A 26,883-nucleotide genomic window follows, 5' to 3' on the forward strand; every position below is an offset into this window, starting at 1 on the left:
TAATAATATAATTACTCAAATCAAAGTAAGATTAATTAGACAGAGCATTTAAAAAAAAGAAAAAAGAAACACTTTTTGCATATTTTTCTTCAAGATGTCAACAAAACCACACTACTTTTAAAATTCTGATGTTTAAAGAACTCTTGGTATAATAGAAATTAATATATTGTTTAAAACCTAACTAGATATTTAAAATGATGGATGTAATTAAAAAGAAGTTCGCATCATAAAAAATGAGAATTCAACTAAATAACAAAACCAATTTGTCTTTGAATACGGTCAATCTTAGTTGAATGAATATACATCGTATTCATAAATAATGAAGTTTCACTTTCAAATGCTTAGGGACAACAGAAAACATTATTTTAAAATGAGAATTCTTATACCATTTGATAGGAAAATTATTTGCCCATACTGTATAATTTGTTAATTTGATTTACAATAAAAAATGAATTTAATATGATTTTTTATAAAATATGTATACCTCGTAATTTAACATATCTCAACCAAAAGAGAACCCGACGTTCAACAAGATAGGGACAACAGTAAATATCAAGATAAAGTGGATTTTATTACACCATTTCAAAGCTAAAAAATTGGTGAGATCTCTATAATTTATTAATTTTATATGAGATTTATAAAATAGACATAGTATTCGTTTATTTAGCTAGTGGTCATAATTCCCCATAGACAATAACGTTAAAAAAATTTCAATGATTACGGTTCTCTGTGTGGTAGCTGATAAAGCCATCCAGCTGAGCTGTCCGCAATTCTTGTGTATGTCCATGTTTTATAGCACGGCGATATCTCTTTTCAGTATTTTTATGAACGATAGCAATTATATTTTTGGGGTCTACCGTTTCGCGATCGGAATCGGTATCATAACATAACAGACAATGTCCGAATCCTCCTAAAAGTTTTTCGATCTGACAAGCATGCATTCTTTCTGTTTTTCTGTACTGTTAACATTAAGTTACATTAGCTATCTCAGTTTGAAGTCCTTGTTTATTGCAACGCAAAAATCTTGAAATAAGCGTTCCATAACCTTTATTGCTATTTCTTTGCGTGTAAATTACATGCACCGTGTATTTACATTCAGAACATGAATGTACATTTAACGCTGGTTTTGCAAACAATACATGTACAGTTATCACTTTCAGTGCAAATGTCGGCATTATTACTTCCAATTTTAATTACCTATCTGTGTATGAATTAATTTGGTTCAACATATTCAAATAACATATAACTGGAAAAACTGTTCATTCAAGTTTTGCAAATGGTCATCTCCTTCACTGATCACGATACAATTAAATTTGAGAGTTTTTTTTAGAAAACTTTAACTACAAATATCACATAAATTTATCTCACTAATGATCCATGTTAATCAGGTCAAGGTTAGATAAACCCTGCCAGATTAACATGTACACCTTACAATAAGTAAATCAGGTCAAGGTCAGATAAACCATGACAGATCAACATGTACACCGTACAATAAGTAAATCAGGTCAAGGTCAGATAAACCCTGACAGATAAACATGTACACCTTGCAATAATTCCATACACCAAAAACAGATAAGCTATTGCTTATAGAAACAAACCTAACCACGAAAACTTAACATGACAAATAAATCATGAAAATGTTGAGTCTTTGTAGACAAAACGCTCGCCTGATATCTATATATATATATATCTGTTGTAGAGTTGTCACTGGTTCAGACGTACTTATAAATATAATTATTTCTGTGACTGTATCTTGCATTAATTTGTAGGATCCTTTACAATAGATATTTCAGCTGATCTGTAACAATTCCATCTTCATGCCTTATATATCATGTACTGTATTACGACGCTAGATTAAAACTGACGAGGAAAGGTAACACCCGGCCACCGAAAGCTTTATTATTGTGAAGCCTAGGTGGTCGTGTGGTCTAGCGCGTCGGATACAGTGCAGGCGATTTGGTGTCACGATATCTCAGTAGCATGAGTTCGAATCCCGGCGAGGGAAGAACAAAAAATTTGCGAAAGCAAATTTACAGATCTAACATTGTAGGGCTAATGTTTAAACGAGTTGTATATACAGAATGTACACAGCCATGTATCACCATCACTGCTGGTGATCCGATGGATAAATCTGCTGTAGATAAGTAAATCAGGTCAAGGTCAGATAAACCATGACAGATCAACATGTACACCTTACAATAAGTAAATCAGGTCAAGGTCAGATAAACCCTGACAGATAAACATGTACACCTTGCAATAATTCCATACAGCAAAAACAGATAAGCTATTGCTTATAGAAACAAACCTAACCACGAAAACTTGACATTGACAAATAAATCATGAAAATGTTGAGTCTTTGTAGACAAAACGCTCGCCTGATATCTATATATATATATCTGTTGTAGAGTTGTCACTTGTTCAGACGTACTAATATATTTAATGATTTCTGTGACTGTATCTTGCATTAATTTGTAGGATCTATACACCAAATAGAGCTGACCTATTGCTTATAGTATCTAAGAAACAGACCATAACACAAAAACTTAACATGAAAATGAGGTCAAGGGTTGATAATACCTAACAGACAGACATGTACACCTTACAATCGTGTCATTTTCCAAACATAGTTGACCAGTTGCTTATAGTTATTACGTATCTTCAAAACACACCAAAACGCAAAAACTTAAAATCGACTAATGAACCATGAAAATGAGGTCAATGTCTAATGAAACCTGCCAGTCTGACATGTACACCTTACAATCATTCCATAAAACAAATATGGTTGACCTAAAGCTCAAACTATCTCAGCAATAGACTTCATCACTTAACTTTAACCTTGACCAATGATTCATGAAATGAGGTCGAGGTCGTGTGAATTCTGTCTAATTGACACGTAGACCTAGCAAGGATTCTATAGACCAAACATTATTGTTCCATAAACTTAGAAAGATGTAGTCTTATACATCATCGGCTTTCAAATTATTGGCTTTGGTTATTTTGGTTATTAATAAATGTTATATGAGTATTTTAAACCAAATCTTGAATTCTATCCTAATTCTATCCTATTTTGGGGAAATTTCAGAAATTCAAATGTGACGTCACCTTTTTTTTTGGCGTTGATCTCTTTGGCTGACTCGGCTGTGAATTTTTATGTGCTGGTTTATGTTGTTTTATGTATCCGTTTTTATTCTGTAGTTAGTCACCACTTCGGTGTAATCATGTATATCCATTTTATAGTCATTTGTATAAATTTACTGTTTGCAAAAGTATGAATTATTCTAAATGCTAAGGATTTTCTTATCCCAGACATATAACCTTAGCCGTATTTGGCACAACTTTTTGGAACTTTTGGTCCTCAATGCTCTTCAACTTTGTACTTGTTTTGGCTTTCGAACTTTTTTGATCTGAGCGTCACTGGTTAGTCTTGTGTGGATGAAACGTGCGTCTTAAATTTTAAACCTGGTACCTTTTGTTAGCTATTATTCGTATGTTTCTCTGTCCTATGTGTTCTCCCATTTATTTGTATTGTAGTCCTGTCATGTAATGTTGTCATTTTAATGTTATATTTAACATTGCCATAAAAGCGGGAGGTTTGGCTAGCCACAAAACCAGGTTCAACCCACCATTTTTTTCTTAAAATATCCTGTACCAAGTCAGGAAAATGGCCACTGTTATATTATAGTTCGTTTCTGTGTGTGTTACATTTTAATGTTGTGTTTCTGTTGTGTCGTAGTTCTCCTCTTATATTTGATGTGTTTCCCTCAGTTTTAGTTTGTAACCCGGATTTGTTTTTTTCTCAATCGATTTATGAATTTAGAACAGCGGTATACTACTGTTGCCTTTATTTGAGCGTTCCTGGTAAAGGTTAATCCAAAAAAGCGCCTCGGATGCATAAAATTCCAAATTGCAAGTGGGATCTGTGCGCTCTGAGCTGGCCATACTTTCCATAATGTAATTAATTCAACGTGGTGTCCAATCACTGGAACGTTGGTGGCCACGTATTGACCCTTCCTGCAGACACAAAAGGGCTTCATAGCAAGAGAGGTTTTAAGTGAATATTGCATTTATAGCAAAAAGAATACAAACTTGTCATTAAGATTTTTAATATAATACAATAGGATAATTGAGGATAACAAATTCAAATAAATGAAAATACCAAGAACAAACACATAGAAAAAAATCGTCTTGTTTACGCAAACTTTAGGTGAAATCACCGTCTTTTATTTTTTATATTTTACAGAAATAATCCTATATTTATGTAAATGTCCTACATCCAATTAATTTAAAATGGTTTATACAGATGTAACAGGGTATTCAGATCCCTAAGTTTTGAAATAATAATTAAGTTATACTTTCATGATTAATTAAAATCAAAAACATGTGTCAATAGGACTTTAAACCTTTTTAACAGTCACAATTTAATATTCCGTGAACTGTGAAATCTGGGTCGAAACATTTATTTTTGCAAATATTTTTTAAATGTCATATCATAATGAACATTTGCACTACCTATCTTTCAACATGATTTCTACAACATTGGGTTTAACTATATGAAACTTACAATTAACCAAAACTTCAATCCGGTAGGGGACAAGACGGTCGGTTGCACTCACAGACAGTCAAACATAATGCCCCTTTATTGCAGGCGAGGCATAGAAAAATTACAATAACAAACTAACAATACTAACTGTCGAAGAACTGTTAAAGACTTAAAAAGTATCTAACTCTAAGAGGAACTGAATTAGAAATATATACATTTGGACCACAAATCATATTACTGACAAACATATAGCACTAATATAAGAAATAAAATTTACACGGACGGTTATACATTGATACATGAAAAAACATAAACTCAAACTCAAATGCGTCCATTAATCAAATATAGATATAAACAGTACTTTTTTGGTTTAAAATCACATGAACATATTAATTTACAGTAATCAAATAATTTGCTTTCAGAATCAGAATATATCAAAGACTTCAGAGAAAATATGCCCATGTGATATTTCTTTTGAGGCATCATTTAATTCAGATAATATCACATTAAAACAAATATTATTTCAATGCAATTTTTTTATTGCCCCTTTCTTTCTTCTGCTTCATTTTCACTACTGCTCTGTGAAAAATGTAAACAACTATGCAAAGTTCATTCATAAGAATACATGAAATAAATGCCATTCAGAACATTTATCAACTAAAAATGTTTTAACCGTACAATTCAATTCAGTTGTCAACCTCTCGATTGTAAGAGTCATATCAAAAAAGTATGTGCCACTATAAGGTTCGAAAAGAAAATCTGTTGCACATTCTACGCTCCTATTGATAAAGATAATCAGTATTTCATATGTTTCATAGTATCTTTTATCAGTCATGATTCAATGACTTGTTTCATAAACGTATAAAATCTGGTATTTGTGACACAATTAGACATATCCAAACCAATCATCAAATACACTTTAAGTCTAATTTGATATATGTGTTAGTTTAAGTACCCATGCCCATTCGCATGGTAGTTTGTTCCATGGTATAATTGGTATAGTGACATAAATTCCTTGGCCTCCTGGACCAGCTTTCCAAATAAATTTGTCTGGGTAACCAAGCATGCTGACCTCTGTTTGTTGTGATGGGATCGGTGCTCCTAATTTCAGAACTGTGTCGGTAGGCCATGAAAGGAGAAATGCATAAACCACAGTTCCTTCATTCTCCATTTTTCGTTTGGTATACCTGTAAAAGCAACAACGGTTTAAGAGATTTATTCAATCAGAGAAATTAGAGATTACTAGTAATTCATTTATTTCTTTAGCATGCAATTGCTATTATTGAACTGTGATTTTACCATTATTTCTTTTTAATTTCGAAAATTTTGTTCAATCATTTGGGTGTCAGAAATAATAGAACAAACCAGTTTAAATTATATCTGACATTAATCTCGAGATTTACCTAGCAAAGAGAGGCAAATACTGTAGTACATTTACATGAATATGTCTTTCAAACATGTATTACTGTATTAGAATAACCATTCAATTCATTAATTGTTCTTTTTGCATTCCTTTTTCAATTTCGTGTTAAGCAATTTAATAAATGTCATACCATGTATTTCTAGTTACTGTATCATTCTGGTGACTCCATGAAACCGTACTGTAAACTCCCTCTCCATTGACCTTCAACCATTGGCCAAACTGACGGAGTCTTTCTTCAAATATTGGTATGATTTTGCCGTATTTTGTTGGTCCTACATTCATCAGCATGTTACCACCACAACTACCATAAAAAGCAAGATGATTATTTTCAAATAGAAAAATTACTTCCTAAATATTATCATAAAAGGATGTTTTGCGACATCAAATGTTTTCATATAGAATTATTGAACCATTTTTGAAGAGCTGCTTTGACACAATTGTTTGGGTTCAATTGGCCATTACTTTAGAAAAACGATTAAACATGTGGGAGTTGAGATGTCAGTGCAGGATAAGGCCAAAATTTCTTTGTTGAAACGGGCATAAATCAAATAAAACTCAATGGAAAGGAACATCTTACTCACAAGTACATCACCTGCATATAATTATCTAACAATGTACTTAATATCATGAATACCATGTAGATATTATAAACTATGTAGGATGAGTTGCGATTACAAAGTCGATTCTGAAAACCAAAATATTTTCTAAGTTCAAAGGCACATTTCTATAGAATAAACTGTTAACACAGAGATATGTCTCGCCTATTTGTTATTTTGACAATGCAAATGTTGAAATTAAAATAGCAATAGTTTAACATGTAAGAAATGCAAATATTCAAAGTGAAAGAACCATGACTGAAAGTACAGGGCTAAACAATCTCCATGGAAATGAGATGTGCAAATGCTAATACAACTGAATACCAAATACCATTGACTTTTTATAAGTCGTTGACTTTAAACAAACCTAAACACAAACATTAACTTGTAAACTATGTAATAATTTCAAATTTAAAGAACCATGATGAGAGGGTGTGGGCTCTATAATATCCATAGAAATGAAACTTTCAAATGCCAATACATTTGCTTACCAAATATCATTGACTTAACATTAGTGGTTCATCTTAAACTGACCTAATCACAAACTAAAACACGTTAACTACGCAAAAGTTTCAAAGTCAATAGACCATGACTGAGAGATAAGAACCAAATAGTCTCCATGGAAATGAGATGTGATAATGCTTATGATACATATAAACTAAGCAAAAGTTTCAAAGTCAATAGACCATCACTGAGGGAGCGGGGCCAAATAATCTCCATGGAAATGAAATATGCCAATGTTTATACAACTGCATACCAAATATCATTGACCTACCACTAGTGGTTCCCTATAAGTTGACCTAAATTAAAACCACAAACTAATACATGTAATCTAAGCAAAGATTGAAAGTCAATAGCCCATGACTGAGGGGGCAGGGCCAAATAATCTCCATGGTAATGAGATGTGCCAATGCTAATTTAACTGCATACCAAATATCATTGACTTACCACTAGTGGTTCAACCATAAACTAGACCTAATCACAAACTAATACATTGTTGAAGCCTCCGACGCCGACACCGGAAACAGTATATAGTCGAAAATAAACTAACACGCCACAGCAAAAACAGAAAAACGACCAAAAGACAAACAACAGCACACGAACCCAACATAGAAAACTAAAGACTGAGCAACATAAACCATATTAAATACCAGGGGTGATCTCAGGTGCTCCGAAAGGGTAAGCAGATCATGTGGCACCCGTCGTTATGCTCATGTTAGTACAAACCCGGTGATAAGTCTAATTCGGTAAGTCACATTCGGGACAATGGAGGACGGGATTGTGTTTACGACGATTGGAACATATCCATCGTCATCTATTAAACAGATATTCCATAACGGTCAACTAACTCGTGATGGCGTCCGTAAAATTTTCGAAGGGCTGACTTCAACTTCACCACTTGGAACTCTTGGTTTAATAGCTTCCTTGTGAGCAGCAACCCTCTATCAAGGAAATCATGATAGGTAATGCAAGCCATGGAATATCGTAATCAGCTAGGAGATATATACGCCATATGCAGGGGCTGCTGGAAAGTTGCTACATATAAATGAAAAATTCACAATTGGCAAGCTGAAGTCATCTCTTTTGTCGTAAAGTTTTGTTTTCGACCTACCCTCATTGTCAATTTATAGATGTAAGTCAAGATGTGAGGCAGACTTAACTGTATATGTTGCACTGTTAACTGACAACTTCAGTCATGTTGACATATTTGCAGATCGTGTCCTGCTGATCATTTATGCTATTGTAAGTTTCTATCTACATTTGCATCTATTATACTTTTTCAGTGAATAGGCAAAACTAAAACAAATGGTAAAAATCATCTTTAGGGGGCATTATTCAATAACGAGTCGAATAAGGATTTCAGCCATGATGGCTTATTTGTAGATCTTATCTTGCTGATCAATTTTGCTTTATAAAGTTTCTATCTATCTATTATAGATTTCAATATAGAATCATGTGCAAAACAGTGTAGCCGAGACCATTGATTCGTGCGCTAAAATATCCCATTGACTGGGTCAGATTAGGTAAACGTTCGTCTGTAACGCCCACAACTCACGACGTATTTATTATAGACATTTAAACTGTGGGGTCACCAAAGGGTCTCAACGACTAAATAAAATAATTCGAAAAACTAATCAGGAATAACCTTTGTGTTTTGATTTATATTGAATACTTAAACGTTCTTTACTTGTGTTTTCGTTTTGTTTTGATAATCAATTTTTATGATATCGCACGTTCTTTCAGCAAAAAAAAAAGGATTTAACTGGCTTTCAAAGTTACAATGCATGTGTTGATTATTATCTTTTTTTTCGGACGTCAAAGCGATTTAACAATTGCGGTTGTCCAATTATGTCATCTTTTAACTTTTATCTGGTCAAAATTTTATTTTAGAACGAATGCATGATCAACTTTAAAAAGTGTGCGTACACAAACATACAGACAAAATATACTTCTGTCCTGTCTTTTTCGTACTTGCAAGTTATTAGACAATAAAAAGGCTATTTGGATCAAGCCTTGTGGAATTTGCATTTACGTTTTTGAATAGGTAAAATGTATAGTTTGGTGAACTTTTCTGCTAACTACTATACTTGTGAAAAACCCTTGGCAACAGAAACATATTCAGCTTTTTTTTAATCGACCCAATTTACATAGTAATGGACGACTTCGTACATTTTATGATCGCAAATAAAATATGTATATAATATACTGTGCACTGTAGTTCGTATATATACTGAGACCCTTTGGCAACCCCACAGTTTAAATGTTTATAATAAATACGTCGTGAGTTGTGGGCGTCACAGACGTACGTTCACCTAATCTGATCCAGTCAATGGGATATTTTAGCTCGCCAATCAATGGTCTCGGCTACACTGTTTTGCACATGATTCTAACAAGCAAAAATACAAAATACTGGGAAAAATAAACATTAAAGGGCGGAGTAGACTGACGATAACTGTCAAGTTGACTTATGTGTAGATCTATCTATTTTAGTATTTTTGATATAAGGCAAAAACGCATACATATGGTAAAAATATTCATAAACAATTAACACAGAGATATGTCTCACCTTTTTGTTATTTTGATAGCAAAATGCAAATGTTGACATAAAAATAGCAAAACTTTAACATGTAAGTTATGCAAAATATTCCAAGTCACTGAACCATGACTGAAGGTACAGGGCCAAACAATCTCCATTGAAATTAGTTGTGCCAATGCTAATACAAATGCATACCAAATATATCATTGACCTACCACTAGTTGTTCCCTATAAACTGACCTAATCACAAACTAATAAATGTAAACTAAGCAAAAGTTTCAGTCAATCGACCATGACTGCAGGGGTGGGGCCTAAATTTTGTTATGGAAATGAGATGTGCCAATGCCTATACAAATGCATACCAAATATATCATTGACCTACCACCAGTTGTTCCCTATAAACTGACCTAATCACAAACTAATACATGTAAACTAAGCAAAAGTTTCAAGTCAATAGACCATGACTGAGGGGCGGGGCGAAAAAATATACATGGAAATGAGATGTGCCAATGCTAATACAACTGAATTCCAAATATCATTGACCTACTACTAGTGGTTCCCCATAAACTGACCTAATCACAAACTAATACATTTTTGACGCCGCCGCCTACGCCGGAAACAGCATACCTATGTCTCGCTTTTTGAATAGGTCATGACGAGACAATTAAAGACCAATAACTCCAATAAAGAGTCGTCTGACGATTTCATTGATGTTAATTTATTTGTTGATCTTTTCTTGCTAATTATTTTTCCTTATAATAGACTTAAAAAGTTTCTCTGTATCTTTATAGTTTTCAAAATCGTTGACAAAAATGAAAAAAAAAATGATAAATTTTGACATTTTAGGGCAATAACTCCTTTAAGAAGTTGTTTGACAGTTTTGACGTAACGGACATCAGGTAGATCTCAACATTCTGAACTTCTCTGCCCCTGTCAGATTTTTAATATTCATAGCAGTTTTCAAGATATTAAATAGAAAAAAACATGCAGTTTACCCCTTTATTCTGTTTTTAGCCATGTCGGCCATGCTGGTTGGCAGGCAAGTTCGTCATACACATACCCCAATGATGACTCTGGTTAAGTTTGGTTAAATTTGGCCCAGTAGTTTCAGAGGTGAAGATTTTTGTAAAAGTTAACAAGGAGTCGTCTGACTATTTCGGCCATGTTGACTTATTTGTAGATCGTGACTTGTTGATATTTTTTTCTTTGTAAAGTTTTCTCCATCTTTTTTATATATTTCAAAATAATAAGCAAAAAAATGCTAATATCTGACATTCAAGGGCAATAACTCCTATATGAAGTCTTCTCACAGTTTTCACGTAAAAAGACAGTAGGTAGATATCAACATTTTGAACATTTCTGCCACTGTCAGATTTTCTATATTCATAGTGGTTTTCAAGATAATAGACAAAACTTGCATTTTACCCCTAAGTTCTATTTTTAGCCATGTCGGCCATGTTAGTAGGCAGGCTGGGTCATCATACACATTTTTTTAACAAGATACCCCAATAATGATTGTGACAAAGTTTGGTTAAATTTGGCCCAGAAGTTTCAGAGGAAAAGATTTTTGTAAAAGTTTACGATGACGACGACGGACGCTAAGTGTTGAGAACTTGGCCTTTCGACCAGATGTGCTAAAAAGAAGAGGGAGTTGCGATGACAAAATCGGTGCTGGACAGCGCACAAATATCCAAGATGAAAGAGGAATAACTCAATGGAACATGCCGATTCCTATATATCGGCCCCAAACTTTATTTGTTGCGGTATAATAACTAATTGGACAGGCAAAGTCATCTTGCTAGTCCTGCATTCACCAATGGAAAGTGTGTTTTTTTATTAACGGACATTATTAAAAGAAACCGCTCATTTTAAAACGTTTCATATCGCGACGGCCTTTTGATACATGTACAATTATAGTGTCAACAGGGGATATATTTAGGCATTAATGGCAGCAATATGTCTCCTTCTAAAAATTAGTTCATTAAGTACAATTCATCAAATTGGTGAAACCATTACTAAATTCAAATGTCACAAATATGAAGACGTCTTATGGAAATATTATACAACCAATCGGGTATCGTTGATATAAAACTGAGTAAAAAAGTTTTAAATAGATGATACATTTTGTATTCTCAAACATGTCGGAATATGCATGTTTTTCAAAAGTCACAAAAATTGTCTATGATTGTTGTTGTCTTTTAGATTTTTATCTATCAAAAATATGATACAAGTTTCCTTTCGTTAAAAAATACCTTCAAATGTGCTTCGTTTTATAATATTATATAAGCATTTCTTTCATAATTACACATTTCAGTCGACGCACGTAAGCCTTGTGATTATTTGGTTTCCATTTGTTACAAATTTTCTTGTCCTAAGACTACATTTTTGAAATGATTAGAACTAATTAATAATGATCAGAATCCAGACAAGTTGTGAATGCTTCTTTAATCAAAAGCTAGTGTCTGTTTTCTCTACATTTTATAAGATAACTGTTGGTTACAAACATATGACCATGCAGATATTTTACTTGCCTGATTGTGGATGCAAAAGTTGAAATGATTTGATGAATAGTCAGATAGGATCCGAGTGCGGCATTTCGTCGGTATCCCCAGGAGTATCTGTCTATTGTCATACAATTTTCCCATTTGAATTTCTGTAAAACACCTGAAAGTTGAAAAGAAGAATATATAAAAATGACCAGAATCATTGATTATCAGAATATGATACGCTGCTTTATATTTAGTTATTCATATTTATTTGGATATTTTTAGTAAAATGGAAACACAGAAATTACTACAACTATATGACTGTCTCGTCAGATCAGTTATTGAATACAGATGACAAGTATGGTTAGTAGCAGATGCAAAGTACCTCCACAGACTAAAGAGAATACAGTGAAAGGCGCTTACCCTGCACCTTGATATACCATTTACCTCCAGATGGAAAGATGGTAACATACAAAGAACAGGATATATAAGACACTTAAAAGGTATCTCGGACATTTGGTTAACACATTTCGCAGAGAAGTTTAATTGACGATGTTCAGGTTACCAATATTATCGTGACCAGACGAATACCTGTTACCTAAAACCTACTAGTCTTTATCTTCCACCTCTAGCAGGAGGTTCGCTTCTACAGCGTACTTATTTGCACCCTTATCCCTCATACACGGAGCATTCTTAAAATTGGCGGACACTTTATGTACATAAACTTAAAGTTAATAAATCACCAGCTTATCTACAGCATGCGGACTAATCCATCACCATATAAACGAATGTAACTACAATTAAAAGTTATTCTTTCGGATACTTAATCCAATTGTCCAGCCTTTCATAATCTATATATTCTGCATACAAATAACTCCTGCCCCCGGATAAACGTTTTTACTATTCAAACACAATCCACTTTATCATAAAATCTAAAAGATTTCCACTGCTCTACAGTCAAGCGTTTACTTATATAGTATACGCAAATCGACCAAGTAGTTCTTAAAATCTAAAATCAATTGACTTCTTCTCATAAACCTTGGATACGAGTTTACAGTTCATACTCTATCCACCTCAATATATATAATAGAATAACTTCCATTGTTAAAATCCAGTGTAAATATAAATCAAATGCATATCGTAATGCTAGCAGAAATAAAATATAATAATTTTGTTTTCCTTGAAACCTCCACTCATTAGAATAAATTTACTAAGGCATTAAAAATAAACGTTTGTGGTAAAGTTTGTAGCATAGACCTCTGGTTAATGTCTCAATACGGACTTGTTCCTTACATTTAAGAAAATGATATGTTGTGTAGACAATAATCAAATGTAAAAGTTTGTCTTCACTATCAAATAATTCCTGTATGAGTATAAAGAAAAGATTTTAGCTCTTGAATAAAGCGATTTCTTATGCTTGACAGCTTTTCACATCTAAGTATAAAATGAGTCACATCTTCTAGTTCAATGTTACATAATTGACAGTATGCTGAAATACACAAACAGTTTTTTGAAAATCTAGACCTCTGATACTGAAGAATCATTATGCCCGATTTCCCTTTTGCTTCCAGTTTCAAATTTTGTAAAAATTAATTATGAATACAGTTATTAACATGTATATTCTAGCTAAGCTTTGTTGGTGGATTCTCAATGAAATCATGAGGCGACTGTAATTGATAAGTTTCTGTTAATTTATGAAGTTTTGTAAACCAGCTTCCCGATTTTTCATCTTTCATAGCGATCTGTCTAAAAGCAGTGTCTCTTTCAACGGATTTATCATTTCTAATTATATTTCCAAATGTTTCAGAATGTTCTTGTATATTTCTCCTTCTATAGGGATACGTCCTAATAACAATAGAGTTGCAGTTATTGATGTGCGTTTTGGCAAGTGCTGTATTTGCTTTAATAGTTGTCTAAAACATAATTCCATCTTTTGGATATCTGCATTTCAGAGAGACATAACATCTAAACCATACAGAAGTATAGGTAGAACATATATTTGTATCAAGTGCACAGAAACTTTTGGATTGATTCCATTCAAACCGTGTAAACCTGCACCCATGAGAGAGTATACGGTTTTCTTCGCTGTAATAATACGCTTACTCACAACTCTTTCACCCCGGTATTTGAAGTAATATTTCTATCTATTCCCAAATGAACTGCTGATTCAGATAGTGGTACGGGTTTACCATTTAATGTCCAAGACTTTGACGATTAGTCATTATATACCAAAATATTTTATTTTTCCTCCCTAAGTAAATACCGTAGTTTGTTGGCATGATCTGCCTAAACATTCAGCATTGTTTGTAATTCATAAGGATCTGTTTACATTAGCGCAACATCGTACGCTACAGTTGGAAAACTACAATAAATGGGTGCTACACACGCTCCTAATTGATTTCTTTCAAAAGTTTGTAAAAGTGAATTTATAAAAACCTTGTATGCTGTCGGTGACCAAATACCGCCTTGCCTTACACCTTGTCGTTCCTCTATTGATGTAGAAAGCAGCCCTTTCTGTTTAATTTTTGATTTGAGATTTTAATACCATTTTTTTTTTAAATAACCAGATGTCCCCGTTTAGACCAAACTTTTGCAATTCTCTCATTAAGCCGAGATGCAAAACAATGTCAAAGGCTTTCCTTGCATACATTACAGCCACATATAGTGGTGATTTTGTCTTAATTGCTTTGATTATGAGTTGTTAAAATTAAAGCTGCAATAATAGGCATTTCTCCAGAGGTAACTCTTTTTTGTAGTTTAGTTTGGTTCTTAGTTAAAAAAGTTTTATTTCGGGATAAATGAATTTTCTCGACCACTTTTCCTACTGTACTAGTAATAGTAATTTTCCGATATGAGTTCGGGTCAAGTTTTGGTTTTCCACTTTTAAAAACAGGACAAGCAATGCCACCTTTCAATAAAGTTGGAATATGTAAATATTTTTAAAATAAAATTTACGAAAAAAGTCAATGTAGTTATCATAATAGGTCCACCATATTTCAAGTGTTCAGCTGCCATATTTTCTTCATCTGCAGATTTATTTTTTTTCATAGATGCTAAAATATCCTTCATTTCATCTTCTGTTACAGGTGAAATATTTTCTATCTTATTTTCAGTAAATGTTTTTGTTAATTTTTTTATATCATTTTTCACCAAATTAAAGTGTTCTTTGTCACAGGAAGAGAATATCAATAATTAAATAAAATAAGGGATATTTGTAATGGTTTGTCAGTCGTATTAATTATTTGCTAACTTTGTTGACAAAATTCACCTTTACGGTTTTTGATATCATATACGTTCTACTCTTAACCCGTGTTCAAAAGCAATTACAATAATCATAATTTGTTTTTTCAATATTGAATTTGACCTACTGGTTTATTTTAGTCTGGGAAACATGATTTATTTATTAGTTGTAATCTAATTTGAACTATCTTTCAGTTACTGTGAGTACTCTTACATCAGTACTTTGTGTCTTTAGTGTTTTTATTAGTTGTTGTTGTGCTTTGTGTCTATCTGATGTGTTGAGCTTTTTCAACTGAATTTATAGTTTGTCCTTATGTTGTGCTTTTACACCACTGTCAAAGGTTAGGGTGGTAATTGGTTTTTTCGTTTGAAGTGTTTTACATTTTGTCATTGCGGGACCTTTTATAGCTTACTATACGGTATTGGTTTTACTGAATTTTTTAATGTGACATATAGTAGTTGCTTTTATATATGTCATTGTTTCTATGATGCATAGTTGTCCCATTGGCAATCAAACCACTTCTTATACTGATATTAATTGTCATTAAAAGCAAATATCTAACTTGTCTCTTAAGGTGGTACCCAACATCTTGACTAATATTAATTTGGCTCGTTTAATTTTCATAAAATTTTGACAAAATGTTTACTTTGACCCTTTGACAAAAATATAAAAATTCCAAAAAATTTGAACCAACCACTTTATCAGAAAAATTTCGTTGGTTATATAGCAGTTTGACAAACACTAATTTTGATCATTGAGAAGCTTTATATTTCCTTAACAATACAAGGTAATTAAAACGTTTAGCTGATTTTTACAGAGTTATCTCCCTGTAGTGTTAGGTACCACCTTAAGGTCCTCTTCTATTTTAGGTTCCAGATTTTGGGAAGACTTTCTTTTGAACCCCGATTTGTTGAGGGAATAAGTATGAACATACACGAAGAGAGGTTCAAAGAAAAGTCTTGTCCAGATCTTTTATTATTGGTGGTAGTGTTTCTTACTATGTTTATCATTATAAAGCTTTTGATTTTTAATTGCACAAAAAAATGGTAAATGGATAATGAGAATGTCGTCTCAATAGATTCTGTCACGCTTTTGTTGAAAGGTGAGTACATACGGTGGGGTATTGGTCGCCTAATCTTGACCTCACTAATGAATAACGTAAAATTTCCGTCATTGCACCAGTTTCATTCTTATTATAGGTATTTAGTGAATTCATTTCCTTTAATCGCTGATCCAGATTTAGTTTTCACTATAAGATCATTTTGTACCAGATATTGACGAAAGCTCCAAATTACCTTGAACTCATTTCCATATTCCAGTTGTGGTGTGAAAGACACATAAAATGAAAACACATTAAGAGATCAACATTGTGTGCTCAACAATAGTCAAAAGTGTAAAAAATATTTAAAATTTTAAATCGTCCCGAGTTTTGGTCACCTAAGTCAGTTTCTCAATTATAATGAACTATATAAAGGGCATTTTGTTTTTGTTATAGAATCGAAGAGAATTAGCTCAAACAAAATTTTAAAAATGTATAAACGGTAACAATGATCATGTGCCATTATAATATTTTACTCCTTGTCACCTGTAGCTGTACATCCAGAGATTCAATTCTAATTTCACCTAAGAGTTACAAATATTCAGACCAACGATGAAGATATTAGTAATATAAATGTTTTGTCTCGAACTCCGATTACATTTTTCTTTTAACTCTATTTATATTTTTCTCTTTAATATCACTATTACTGATTGTTTTCATGTTCATGAGGTTTTTTAATTTGAAATTTCATTGCAGGCGTCATGATTTTCGAACCAATTTAATATTTAACTGAAAGTGTTTCCTTTTGCAATGCGGGATTACCAAAAGACAACACTTCTAGTAATATTTACTTTCATTGCATCATAATGCATGTGTTACGATAATATCTGCCAAAGAACTTAAGGTAACTGTATAACGCCATCATGGATTGTAAAATAGCAGTACACAATTGGTATAGTTCTTTTCTTAAATTTGCAAATATTGAGACAGATTAGCAATTAATGCGTAAGACTGTTTATTTTTAATTTATTGCATTATTTAAGACTGTTTTAACAAATACCAACTATTTATTAATGTTCGAATCAATTTTTGAATTTAGCAATTTAAAGATATACTCTTATAGTAAAATTTTCATAAAGGAATGATAAAGAAATTTCATTTTTTTAATTGTAGCAAGAAAACAAGTTCCGTGACACCCTTTTTTCTTTTTATTTCCTTAAAGCATATTATAAAACCTATCTTCTCATGTTTTATTTCAAATTCTATCTCACAGATTTCTTTTTATTCACAAAAAAGTGTGTTTTTTTTCATGAATATCCTATACAAAATTGGGCAATTTTACACGACTAGTAGCTTGAAAAATAGAACTGTGACCTTTACTTTTTATTATATTTTTGAAAAAAGCATGGTAAAATCTATATGCTGGCAAAGTATAAGAAAATTCTATCTGAAGAAATATATACCGATGATCCACCTTAAATAAAAATCAACATTACCATATATACACTTACCTGGATTGAATTTATCTGTACAGGTTTTGTAGCTACCATGTTTGCATTTACAATCTGGGCCCCATCGGTCATTTGTAACAACAGTATCCTTTACTGGACTGTAAGTAAACGAGTAGAAATAGTATAACAGGAATCCCCCAAAAAACAACAACAACGAACAACAAATGATTCAGATAGTCTGACTTGGTGCGGGCACAAAATATGGTAAGGGTTTAACGCACGTGTTTGCTGATCTAGAATTTTAGAAAAAAATCAAAGATAGCGTAAATGTTTGTGCTGACAAATATGTGCTTTGAGACCAGACATCGAAAGGTCTAAAATATGGAATAACAGTTTTGTGATTCACTGAAGACAGTAATTCGTTCAAAGAAAAAAACAGGTAATTATATTTATTAATGGGGTCTTTGCATCGGAAATAAATACATTATTCTTAAACCAGTTGTTGACATGATACGGGTTATGTTCTTCTCATATAATTTATGATGCATGATACTAAATTCCTAACGGAAGGGATTGTAGTTGATTTTTATATCATGACATAATCTTTCGATCAGTTTAATTGAGGTCTGGAGCTTTCAGTTACTTTTAGTAGTCCCTTGTTAATTTATGTTGATCATTGTCATTTTGCTATGTTTGTAGCGTAAAAACGTGTCAAGACAGATTGAGCTGTCTAGGTGTGATTTTAAAAGATTAATTTTTCAAAGCCCTCACTCCAATCGGACGTGACTGGGTATTTATACATCCTGCACAGCCACCCTACGCCTCCTCTGCATGAGTCTTACAGCCGAACGAAAGACGTAATCATGTGTCTATGGCTCAGAATCAGAATATGTCGTTTTAAGAGCATAAAAGTCGAAGTTATTGTCTTTCTGTGTCTTTTCTAAAGAAGACAAAGTAGAAGAAACAATACTGACAAAATCTATACAATTTCAGATCATAAAGGCTCTGTAACTCCGTCTTAAAAGTCTGATTCTAATATTACAGATATACTCTTTCTTATGTATAATAGTATTCTAGATGTTATGGTTTAAATTGTATCGTTGCATATACATTACGCTTATTCAGAACTAGAATAAGTTTCACAACCAATTAAGCTGCATAACAAGAGTGAAAACAGTAAAGAAAACAAATGTAAAACAAACTCTCAACCAATCAGAAGTAAGAGATAAACAATTACCTTTCATTAAACAACCAAGCTAGAAACTCTTTTGCAGTCCAGTATGAAGAAGGTCCTAAATCATCAACCATATCTGCCCATACAATTTCTGGTTTATATTTACTTACTAGTTCATACAGGTCTGGCATAGTTTTTGTCTAAAAGAGTATGACATATCATTTTGATACAATTAATTCTATCAAATAAAACACAAACATTAATATTGATTTCAATTAAGAAAAAGAATGGCAGACATGTAGTATAATTGCTTGTCTTTAACTCTAAGAAGCATTGTTATGATACCAAGAGTTTAGATGTATTTCGATGGAAAGCTTGACAGTCGAACTGCAACATTGTTGGTCTTAGCAACCCAGATGCTATTTTTTGTATGAACCTTCATACATACAACGCTTATTTTACTGATATAAGTATTATATGAAACATGTTTTCTCATAAGCAATACTGGACCGTATCAGTTTATAATATTTTACCTTCACAAAATTCTGGGTTGTGAAATTCGATTCCTTATCTTTGAGATAGAGTGGATTAAGCCATTCTGAAAGACAGTAGTATGTTCCAAACTTTATATCCGTTCTGTTTCGTATTGCTGCAGCCAGATCGCCTAAAAACAATAAATATAGACTTGAAATACTGATTTCGTATCAGCGTTAGACTTTATATCTTCAGCGTTGAAGTCTACATTTTCAACGCTAGAGTTTATATCTTCAACACAGGAGTTCACATCTGTAGATTCATAATATGTGGAAGAGACCAACAGGGTTCCGTACGTGTACATACAGAAGATAAAGGATGAGACCAACAGGGTTCCGTACGTGTACATACAGAAGATAAAGGATGAGACCAACAGGGTTCCGTACGTGTACATACAGAAGATAAAGGATGAGACCAACTGGGTTCCGTACGTGTACATACAGAAGATAAAGGATGAGACCAACAGGGTTCCGTACGTGTACATACAGAAGATAAATCAGTACATAATTATCCATCGCAATCTGCATGGAACAAATTGATGTAAATTGTTAGTTCCGTTATATATATTTCTCTGGAAGAATAGAAAATACAATTTCAGAATCTCTTGGTAGTATGAGTATTATACACAACGAAGTTATAGCAGTAGAAAAACCAGAATTTGGTAAATAAAATAATGCAAGATTGAATGGGTGAAAATACAATTAAAAGACAATGAACTCCCGATAGGTTTTTCTACATGCCACACCGAAACATGGAAGACAGTAAAGATTATAAAATTGCTTCATCAGATCTCATTCAAGAGCATTCGGCGGCCAGTTTTTATAGGTGGAGGAAGTCGGAATAACCGGAGAGAACCGCCGACCTTCGGCAGAACAACTGGCATTACTAGTTAATTAAGATAAGATCCGAACTCACCTGCCACGAGCGGGATTCGAACTCACAACCTCAGTGTTGACATACTAGTGGTCGCTGTAGATGAACTACCCAGACCACTTGTCCACCAAGGCTCTTCTCTAAGCAACGAGCACCATGACTTACATCGATATACCAAAAGTCCATAAACACTGGATCACTACCTATCGACTGGTTAAATGCTAACACATCAAGCGTATTTAAAAAAAGTAGACAAACAAACACCAGAAAACTACAGACCTGTATGATTAACACATATACCTTCTTAGATACTAGAAGAACACATCATCTACAAGCACATGCTAAAACGCTAAGGACAAAAACAGTGCTTAAATCACTTAACCACGGATTTAGGCCCGGCTACTCTTGTGAAACTCAACTACTCGTCGCAGTGCACGATTGTTTGCTATATAGGGATAGCAAATTACAACGTAACTATACATTACAAGACTTGGAAAACTTAAAAATAAATGGGCGAAAGACTGGTGCATGCGTTTCAATGCAAAGAAGTGCTGCATTATCTGCTTAAAGAGTAAGAGCTGGAAACTGTCAACTTAGATGGACACATTCTCAAACAGGTGAAGTCCTAAATAACTCATACCTAGGACTACAAATATCCAAAAGACCTCAAATGGACAATACAAGTCTCCAATGTAGCCAAAAAAGCAAACTCATCACTATGCCTTCGCACACGCAAACTACGATTATGTCCCAAAGACTGCAAGAAAATAGCTTCCATGTCGTTAGTAATATCTACCATGGAATATGGGGCAATAGTAATGGATCAACATACGGTATATAAATACAAGAAAAGATCCATGGCTGAGAGATTACAAATAAAGGGAAGAGGAACCCGCCACAAAAACAAAATGCTAGCCGACTACGAGTTAGAAAACCTTCGGTCCAGAATCTTTGAAAGTATCTGTTTATGAGGTAAGGCCAATGTACCCTGTATTTATCCAAATCTTAATGTTTTCAAAAACCGAATCGAATTTGTATATTAGTATTTAAAGAGAGGCGGAAGATACCAAAGGGATATTCAAACTCATAAGTCGAAAATAAAGTGACAATGTCATAGCAAAACAAGAAATGGACCAAAATACAACATAGAAAACTAAATACTGAGCAACACAAACTAAACCAAAAACCGGGGGTGATCTCAGGTGCTCCGGAAGGGTAAGCAGATCCTGATCCATATGTGGCACCGTCGTATGGCTCATGTAAGAAATAATCAGGTAATAAGTCTAATTCGGTAGGTCACATTCGGGGAAAAGATCATATATGTCGTCATCTGTGAAACAGATCTATTATATCCTTTATTTCAAGTTCGGTGTGATAGATGCGTTCAAGATATTCGCCAAACTTTGAATTATTTAGTGAGAAGACATTATCTTTATAGCGGAAAATGAAGTTAAAGGATAATGTTAGCTTCTATGCATTATTCATAAGACGCTTTTGTATGAAGTCAGCCTCATATAAATAAAGAAACAAGTCGGCAAGAAGAGGAGCACGGTTGGTTCCCATGGGAATGCCGATTGTTTGTTGAAAACATGTCCTCCAAACATAACAAATATGTTGTCAATCAAGAAATCAAGCATCTTGATATTATCAGTTTCAGAGAACTTTTTGTTTGAATCAGAGTGATATTTTACAAAATACGAGTTATCCCTCCCTAGGACAAGATACTTTTATCTACGTTGGCCTTTTTTAATGAAACAAAGCAGGCGTCTTTATATGAGAATTAAAGAGTCATTATAAGGTCATATAATATTCTTAAAACATTAACCAATAATTTCACAACTACGCATTAAATCAAAACGTTAATCAGCGTTATGTATTGCTTCTGAAGACAATTTGATACAAGATTGCAGTTTGGCATGTTTTGTTAAATTTTGACATTGAAGGACGCCTTAGATCAAAATGAGTAAATTTGTATTGAAAACAGTAAAAACCTTGACGATGTAGTCTTAATCGCCCTCTATCGAAGATATCCTAGACTCTGGCTCTACAATACCGAATATTAAACAGTTATTTAAAGATACTATATGGAGGACACAGACTTAGAGTCGATATTCGAAAACTAAAAGACATGTTTTCTCGTTATACATTCAAGACCATTTTTACCCACCAACAAGGTCTCTGTTTGGTCCCACTGCTTTTGCATTCCAGTTAAAAGAATGAGAGGATGGCCAGTTGGGAAATCCTTCACCATGTTTACTTGTAAGAACAACATATCTGAAAATTTAAAAATCAAGACATTTTTAATTTGAATTTAGACAATGTAGTAATAACCAATTTTATCAACATTAGTGCCAATTCTGTCATTATAAGATACTCATCATACTGGCGTTGAAAACAAACACGATGACAAAAGTAAAAGATACCAACAAAACATGCCCCCCCCCCCCCCCAAAAAAAAAGTTTACCAACAAAAAGATAAAAGACAAAAAATACCGATCTTAGAGTACTTGCAGTTACTGTAGGCTAGTAAAATAAATACACCACGTTTTTTAGACTAATATATCAATCGTAACACATCAAGAGGCTGTAGTATACAGACGTCACAAGCAGTATCTTGTGCAATATAAACATAAACGACTTTCGAATTCGTGCACTTTCCTGTAAATGTCCTATGTCACAATGCTTATAACGTCACAGTAAAAAGTGACTGTCCAATGTCGGGTCAATCCGAGGTCAATCGTTGTAACTCATTCATAAATAAATGTGGATAGTGTCCACATGTGGACACAGATGATGCCCCCGCTTGCATATCATATAGTTTTAAAGGGACATATTGTGTATAGGTTTCATAATGTTTGGTTGGGGCAAACTTAAGTTACAGAATGGAAATTAAAAATTTTGCAATCTTTCGATTTATAAAGGGCATAACTCAATAATGGTTAATTATAAAGTGACACTACCCAAATTCAACTTGATCTGTGTTTTATCAGTGGAAGTCAAAATCAAACATTGCATTGTATAAAGCATTGATTGTAGTTGATTCAACTATAATCATGGACAAAGGAATATAACTCCAATTTTGAAAATAACTTGATATTTAGAAGAAAATAAAAATTTTGCATTTTTTCCATTTGTAAAGGAGCATAACTCTAGAACGGTAAAAGTGACGCCACCAAAATTCAAATTTTATTTGTGTTTTGTGGTAATAAGCATTGTGTATAAGTTTCATAACATTTGGTTGAGGCAAACTTAAGTTAGAGAACGGAAACGAAAAATTCAGCAATTTTTCCATTTGTAAAGGGACATAACTGTAGAACGGTAAAAGTGACGCCACCAAAATTCAAATTTGATCTGTGTTTTGTGATAATAAGCATTGTGTATAAGTTTCATAACATTTGGCTGAGACAAAATAAGTTAGAGAACGGAAACCAAAAATTCAGCAATTTTTCAATTTGTAAAGGGTCATAACTCTAGAACGATAAAAGTGACGCCACCAAAATTCATACTTGATCTGTGTTTTGTGGTAATAAGCATTGTGTATAAGTTTCTTAACATTTGGTTGAGGCAAACTAAAGTTAGAGAACGGAAACCAATTTTGGGACGAACGGGCGTACGTACAGACGGACGTACTGACGGACAAGGGTAAAACTTAATGCCCCCTCCGCTACGGCGGGGGCATAAAACAACTCGTGATTGGTGGTTAAGTATAGAGCATAACTCTTAGTACCTGGATAGTAATCCTTGTTGAGTTATGTATAATATTACTGAAAATAAAATCAATGTTTTTACCGATAAAGACGAGACAATATTCAAAGATCTCACAGTAAGACACCACAATGTTAATGTGTGTATAGCAGGAAATGCTTACGCTGTTGACACATTTTACTTTTCTGCGACTTGTCTAACACCTGTAAGCTACCTCCAGTTTTATTCAATACATTTGCAAAGTTAAAGTATTATGCTTTGTTCATTTTTCTGATCTGGATTTGAGACTTTTTACTTTGATAAATTATAGGATTCTTTCAAAATATGTGACATAAAGACCCTCAGTAAAGACCTCGGTATTTTACTTCTGAAGTTGAACCTGATTTATAACACCAAGAACAAGGATATGTCTGTACTTTGCCCTCTATGTGGTAAAATTAATTTATATATATATATATATATCCGGAAAGACGATAGCGGATTACACCTTTCTAACCATAAAAACCGATAGATTTGTCAACAACCATAGAATTGAAGTGCTTCATTAACAAACGTTCAAATATAAAATAAATGATGAGGGGGGTAGGAGGGGTCCTGATCCCGAAATCCCGGGCTTAAAAACATGGAATCCCGAGGTCCCGAATTTAAAAAAATTTAAATCCCGACATCCCTAAATTCGAAAAAAAATTTCCCGGATCCCGAAAGGATCAATCCCGAAATCCCGAGCTTAAAAACACCCGATCCCGGAGTCCCGATAAAAGTCCTACCCCCCTAATAATGGTATTTTTGTTTTTGATACCGACTTAATCAGCAAAAATATCAAGCGAGCCCGCTAGGGCGAGCTGATATTCGAGCTAATGAAGTCAGTATCAAAAATTAAAAAGCCATTATTCTTTTAATCGGCAATTTGTCTTAGCAAAATGTGTTTTTAGTTGGGAATATGAAATACAATGAATAAGTTTGTAAAACTACTTTTACGCGTACAAAACGTTGTGATAGTTGTTCGGTTGTATAAATGAGGTCGCGTGCATTTCATTGATAAATTGACGCGGATGGTCATGAACACGCGACGTTGCTGTACTGATACGTGACGTCATTGCCTATTATTTTCGAGTTTTAAGTCCTGTCCGTAATCTAAAAAATATTAAGCAGTAAAATCAAAAGGAAAATGTACAAATTGCCGAAACTACTTATCCGCAATGTGTATATTTTCCCTTTCATCTTACTGATATTTATTCTATAAAAGACCTCATACTCCAAAATATTAAGCAATGAGTCTTTATGACGTCACGTAACATTGCAGCAACGTCACGCGTTTATGTCCATCCGCGTCAATTTATCAATAAGTATTTATATTTATATTTTTGTATTGTTCAATAAGTGTATTCTTTGTGTAATAGGAGACAGATTTGTAAAAGTAAATTTGCTTGTTTCTGAATCCTAAATATTTATTGCAATTGAATTATATTTCGTCATGTGATGATTTATCTGAATAAATATTGTTTAAACTAATTTATCAATAAAACACAGGCGTCTCCATTCATACAATCGTATAGCTAACCTGGCACATCATATATTGGGTTTGTCCAAATAATTATGACGTCTTGCCGGTCGTGGGAAGGCGTCACAGAAAAAAAATTAAAATAGCCTTCCAAGATGTCATATTTATTTGGACTGTAAATAATAGTCCAAGAGCTAACACAACGTTTTCTACGCGTAAAAATATAGCTTTACTTACTATTTCATTTCATTTTATATCATAAAAAAACATATCGTTTTACGGGCGGGCTCGCTTGATATTCTTGCTGAAAAAGTCAGTATCAAAAACAAAATGCCATTTTTCTACATTTATTGCACCACGGGTAAATTAGTGACGTTGCCATTGGGTTTACGCCGTGACGTGGTGATCCTCTATATGAATCCGGAGGGGTCAGTAAATTTCATAGGGGTACATCATGATGTTACGTTTTCTATTAATGATGACATCTATTAATGTTATTGTGTTTCATTGTTTATTTTTATACAAAACTTGGCAGGAAATTTTCCGTGCGTGCGATAAATTAGTTAAACGGTTCACTACTACACCCCCCCCCCCCCCCCTTTCCTCCGGATCACCTTTCTACATTTTATGATTTATTTTAGTCCAAATGCATTTATTTACGAAAATTGCAACAGTACTTATAGAAATCGGTCTTACCCTGCTCCCGAGGCTTTAAATATATCTGCCCATTCGTCCGGATTAAAAAATTCTGCTGTAAAATCTGCAGCAAAGTCAGCATAAGTAAAATCGGGTGGGTAATTTCTTTTCATAAAATCTACAATATCTGGAGCTGGGTGCTTTGACTTCCATAGTGGCCAGAACCATTCTGAATGGAAACTTGGAACAGAAAATACACCCCAATGAACGAAAATTCCAAATTTGGCTTCGTCATACCATTTTGGTAACGGCCTTGAATCCAATGAGTCCCAATCAGGAGTATATTTGGAATAAATAAACTGTAATCCTATGCAACAAATTAATATAAACATCCACTGTTTCGCCATTTTTACAATTTAATGCGTTATGAAACAAGACCACATGATATGTCACATGAAAGTATAGTACTTATTATATTGTACTAACTTGTCATAAAAAATCGATGGAGCGTTAAATCGGCTATGGTTCAATCAGTGTTATTTGTACAAGACATAATTTAAATGTCAATTTACATATAGTTTTTCCTAAATCAATCAGATATATATTCGATAAATTCTTAAAATTTGTTATTAAAAATCTGTTATTAA

General features: G+C 33.4%; 1 protein-coding gene across 1 annotated transcript; it reads right to left on the reverse strand.

Moving 5' to 3' along the window:
- Nucleotides 1-4,086: 4,086 nt before the first annotated feature.
- On the reverse strand, nucleotides 4,087-26,688 carry LOC127700261 (alpha-L-fucosidase-like). The gene is made up of 8 exons (XM_052203687.1): nucleotides 26,297-26,688; nucleotides 22,562-22,668; nucleotides 19,521-19,651; nucleotides 19,051-19,187; nucleotides 17,874-17,971; nucleotides 12,128-12,260; nucleotides 6,094-6,264; nucleotides 4,087-5,727 (listed from the first exon to the last, which is right to left on the reverse strand). Exons 1-8 carry the CDS (start codon nucleotides 26,641-26,643, stop codon nucleotides 5,466-5,468), a joined length of 1,386 nt encoding a protein of 461 aa, XP_052059647.1. The 5' UTR covers nucleotides 26,644-26,688; the 3' UTR covers nucleotides 4,087-5,465.
- Between the last annotated feature and the right edge of the window lie 195 nt (nucleotides 26,689-26,883).

Source organism: Mytilus californianus, unplaced genomic scaffold (genome assembly GCF_021869535.1).
Source record: "Mytilus californianus isolate M0D057914Y unplaced genomic scaffold, xbMytCali1.0.p SCAF_1, whole genome shotgun sequence".
NCBI lineage: Eukaryota > Metazoa > Mollusca > Bivalvia > Mytilida > Mytilidae > Mytilus > Mytilus californianus.

Excerpts from the sequence above, each read along its gene's own strand:
- LOC127700261 (XM_052203687.1), bottom strand. The coding sequence starts at position 26,643 with ATGGCGAAACAGTGGATGTTTATATTAATTTGTTGCATAGGATTACAG. Across the intron at positions 19,652-22,561 it reads ACCAAACAGAGACCTTGTTG|GCGATCTGGCTGCAGCAATA; the intron begins GTGGGTAAAAAT and ends TATTGTTTTTAG. Across the intron at positions 17,972-19,050 it reads GCTTGGTTGTTTAATGAAAG|TCCAGTAAAGGATACTGTTG; the intron begins GTAATTGTTTAT and ends GTTTACTTACAG.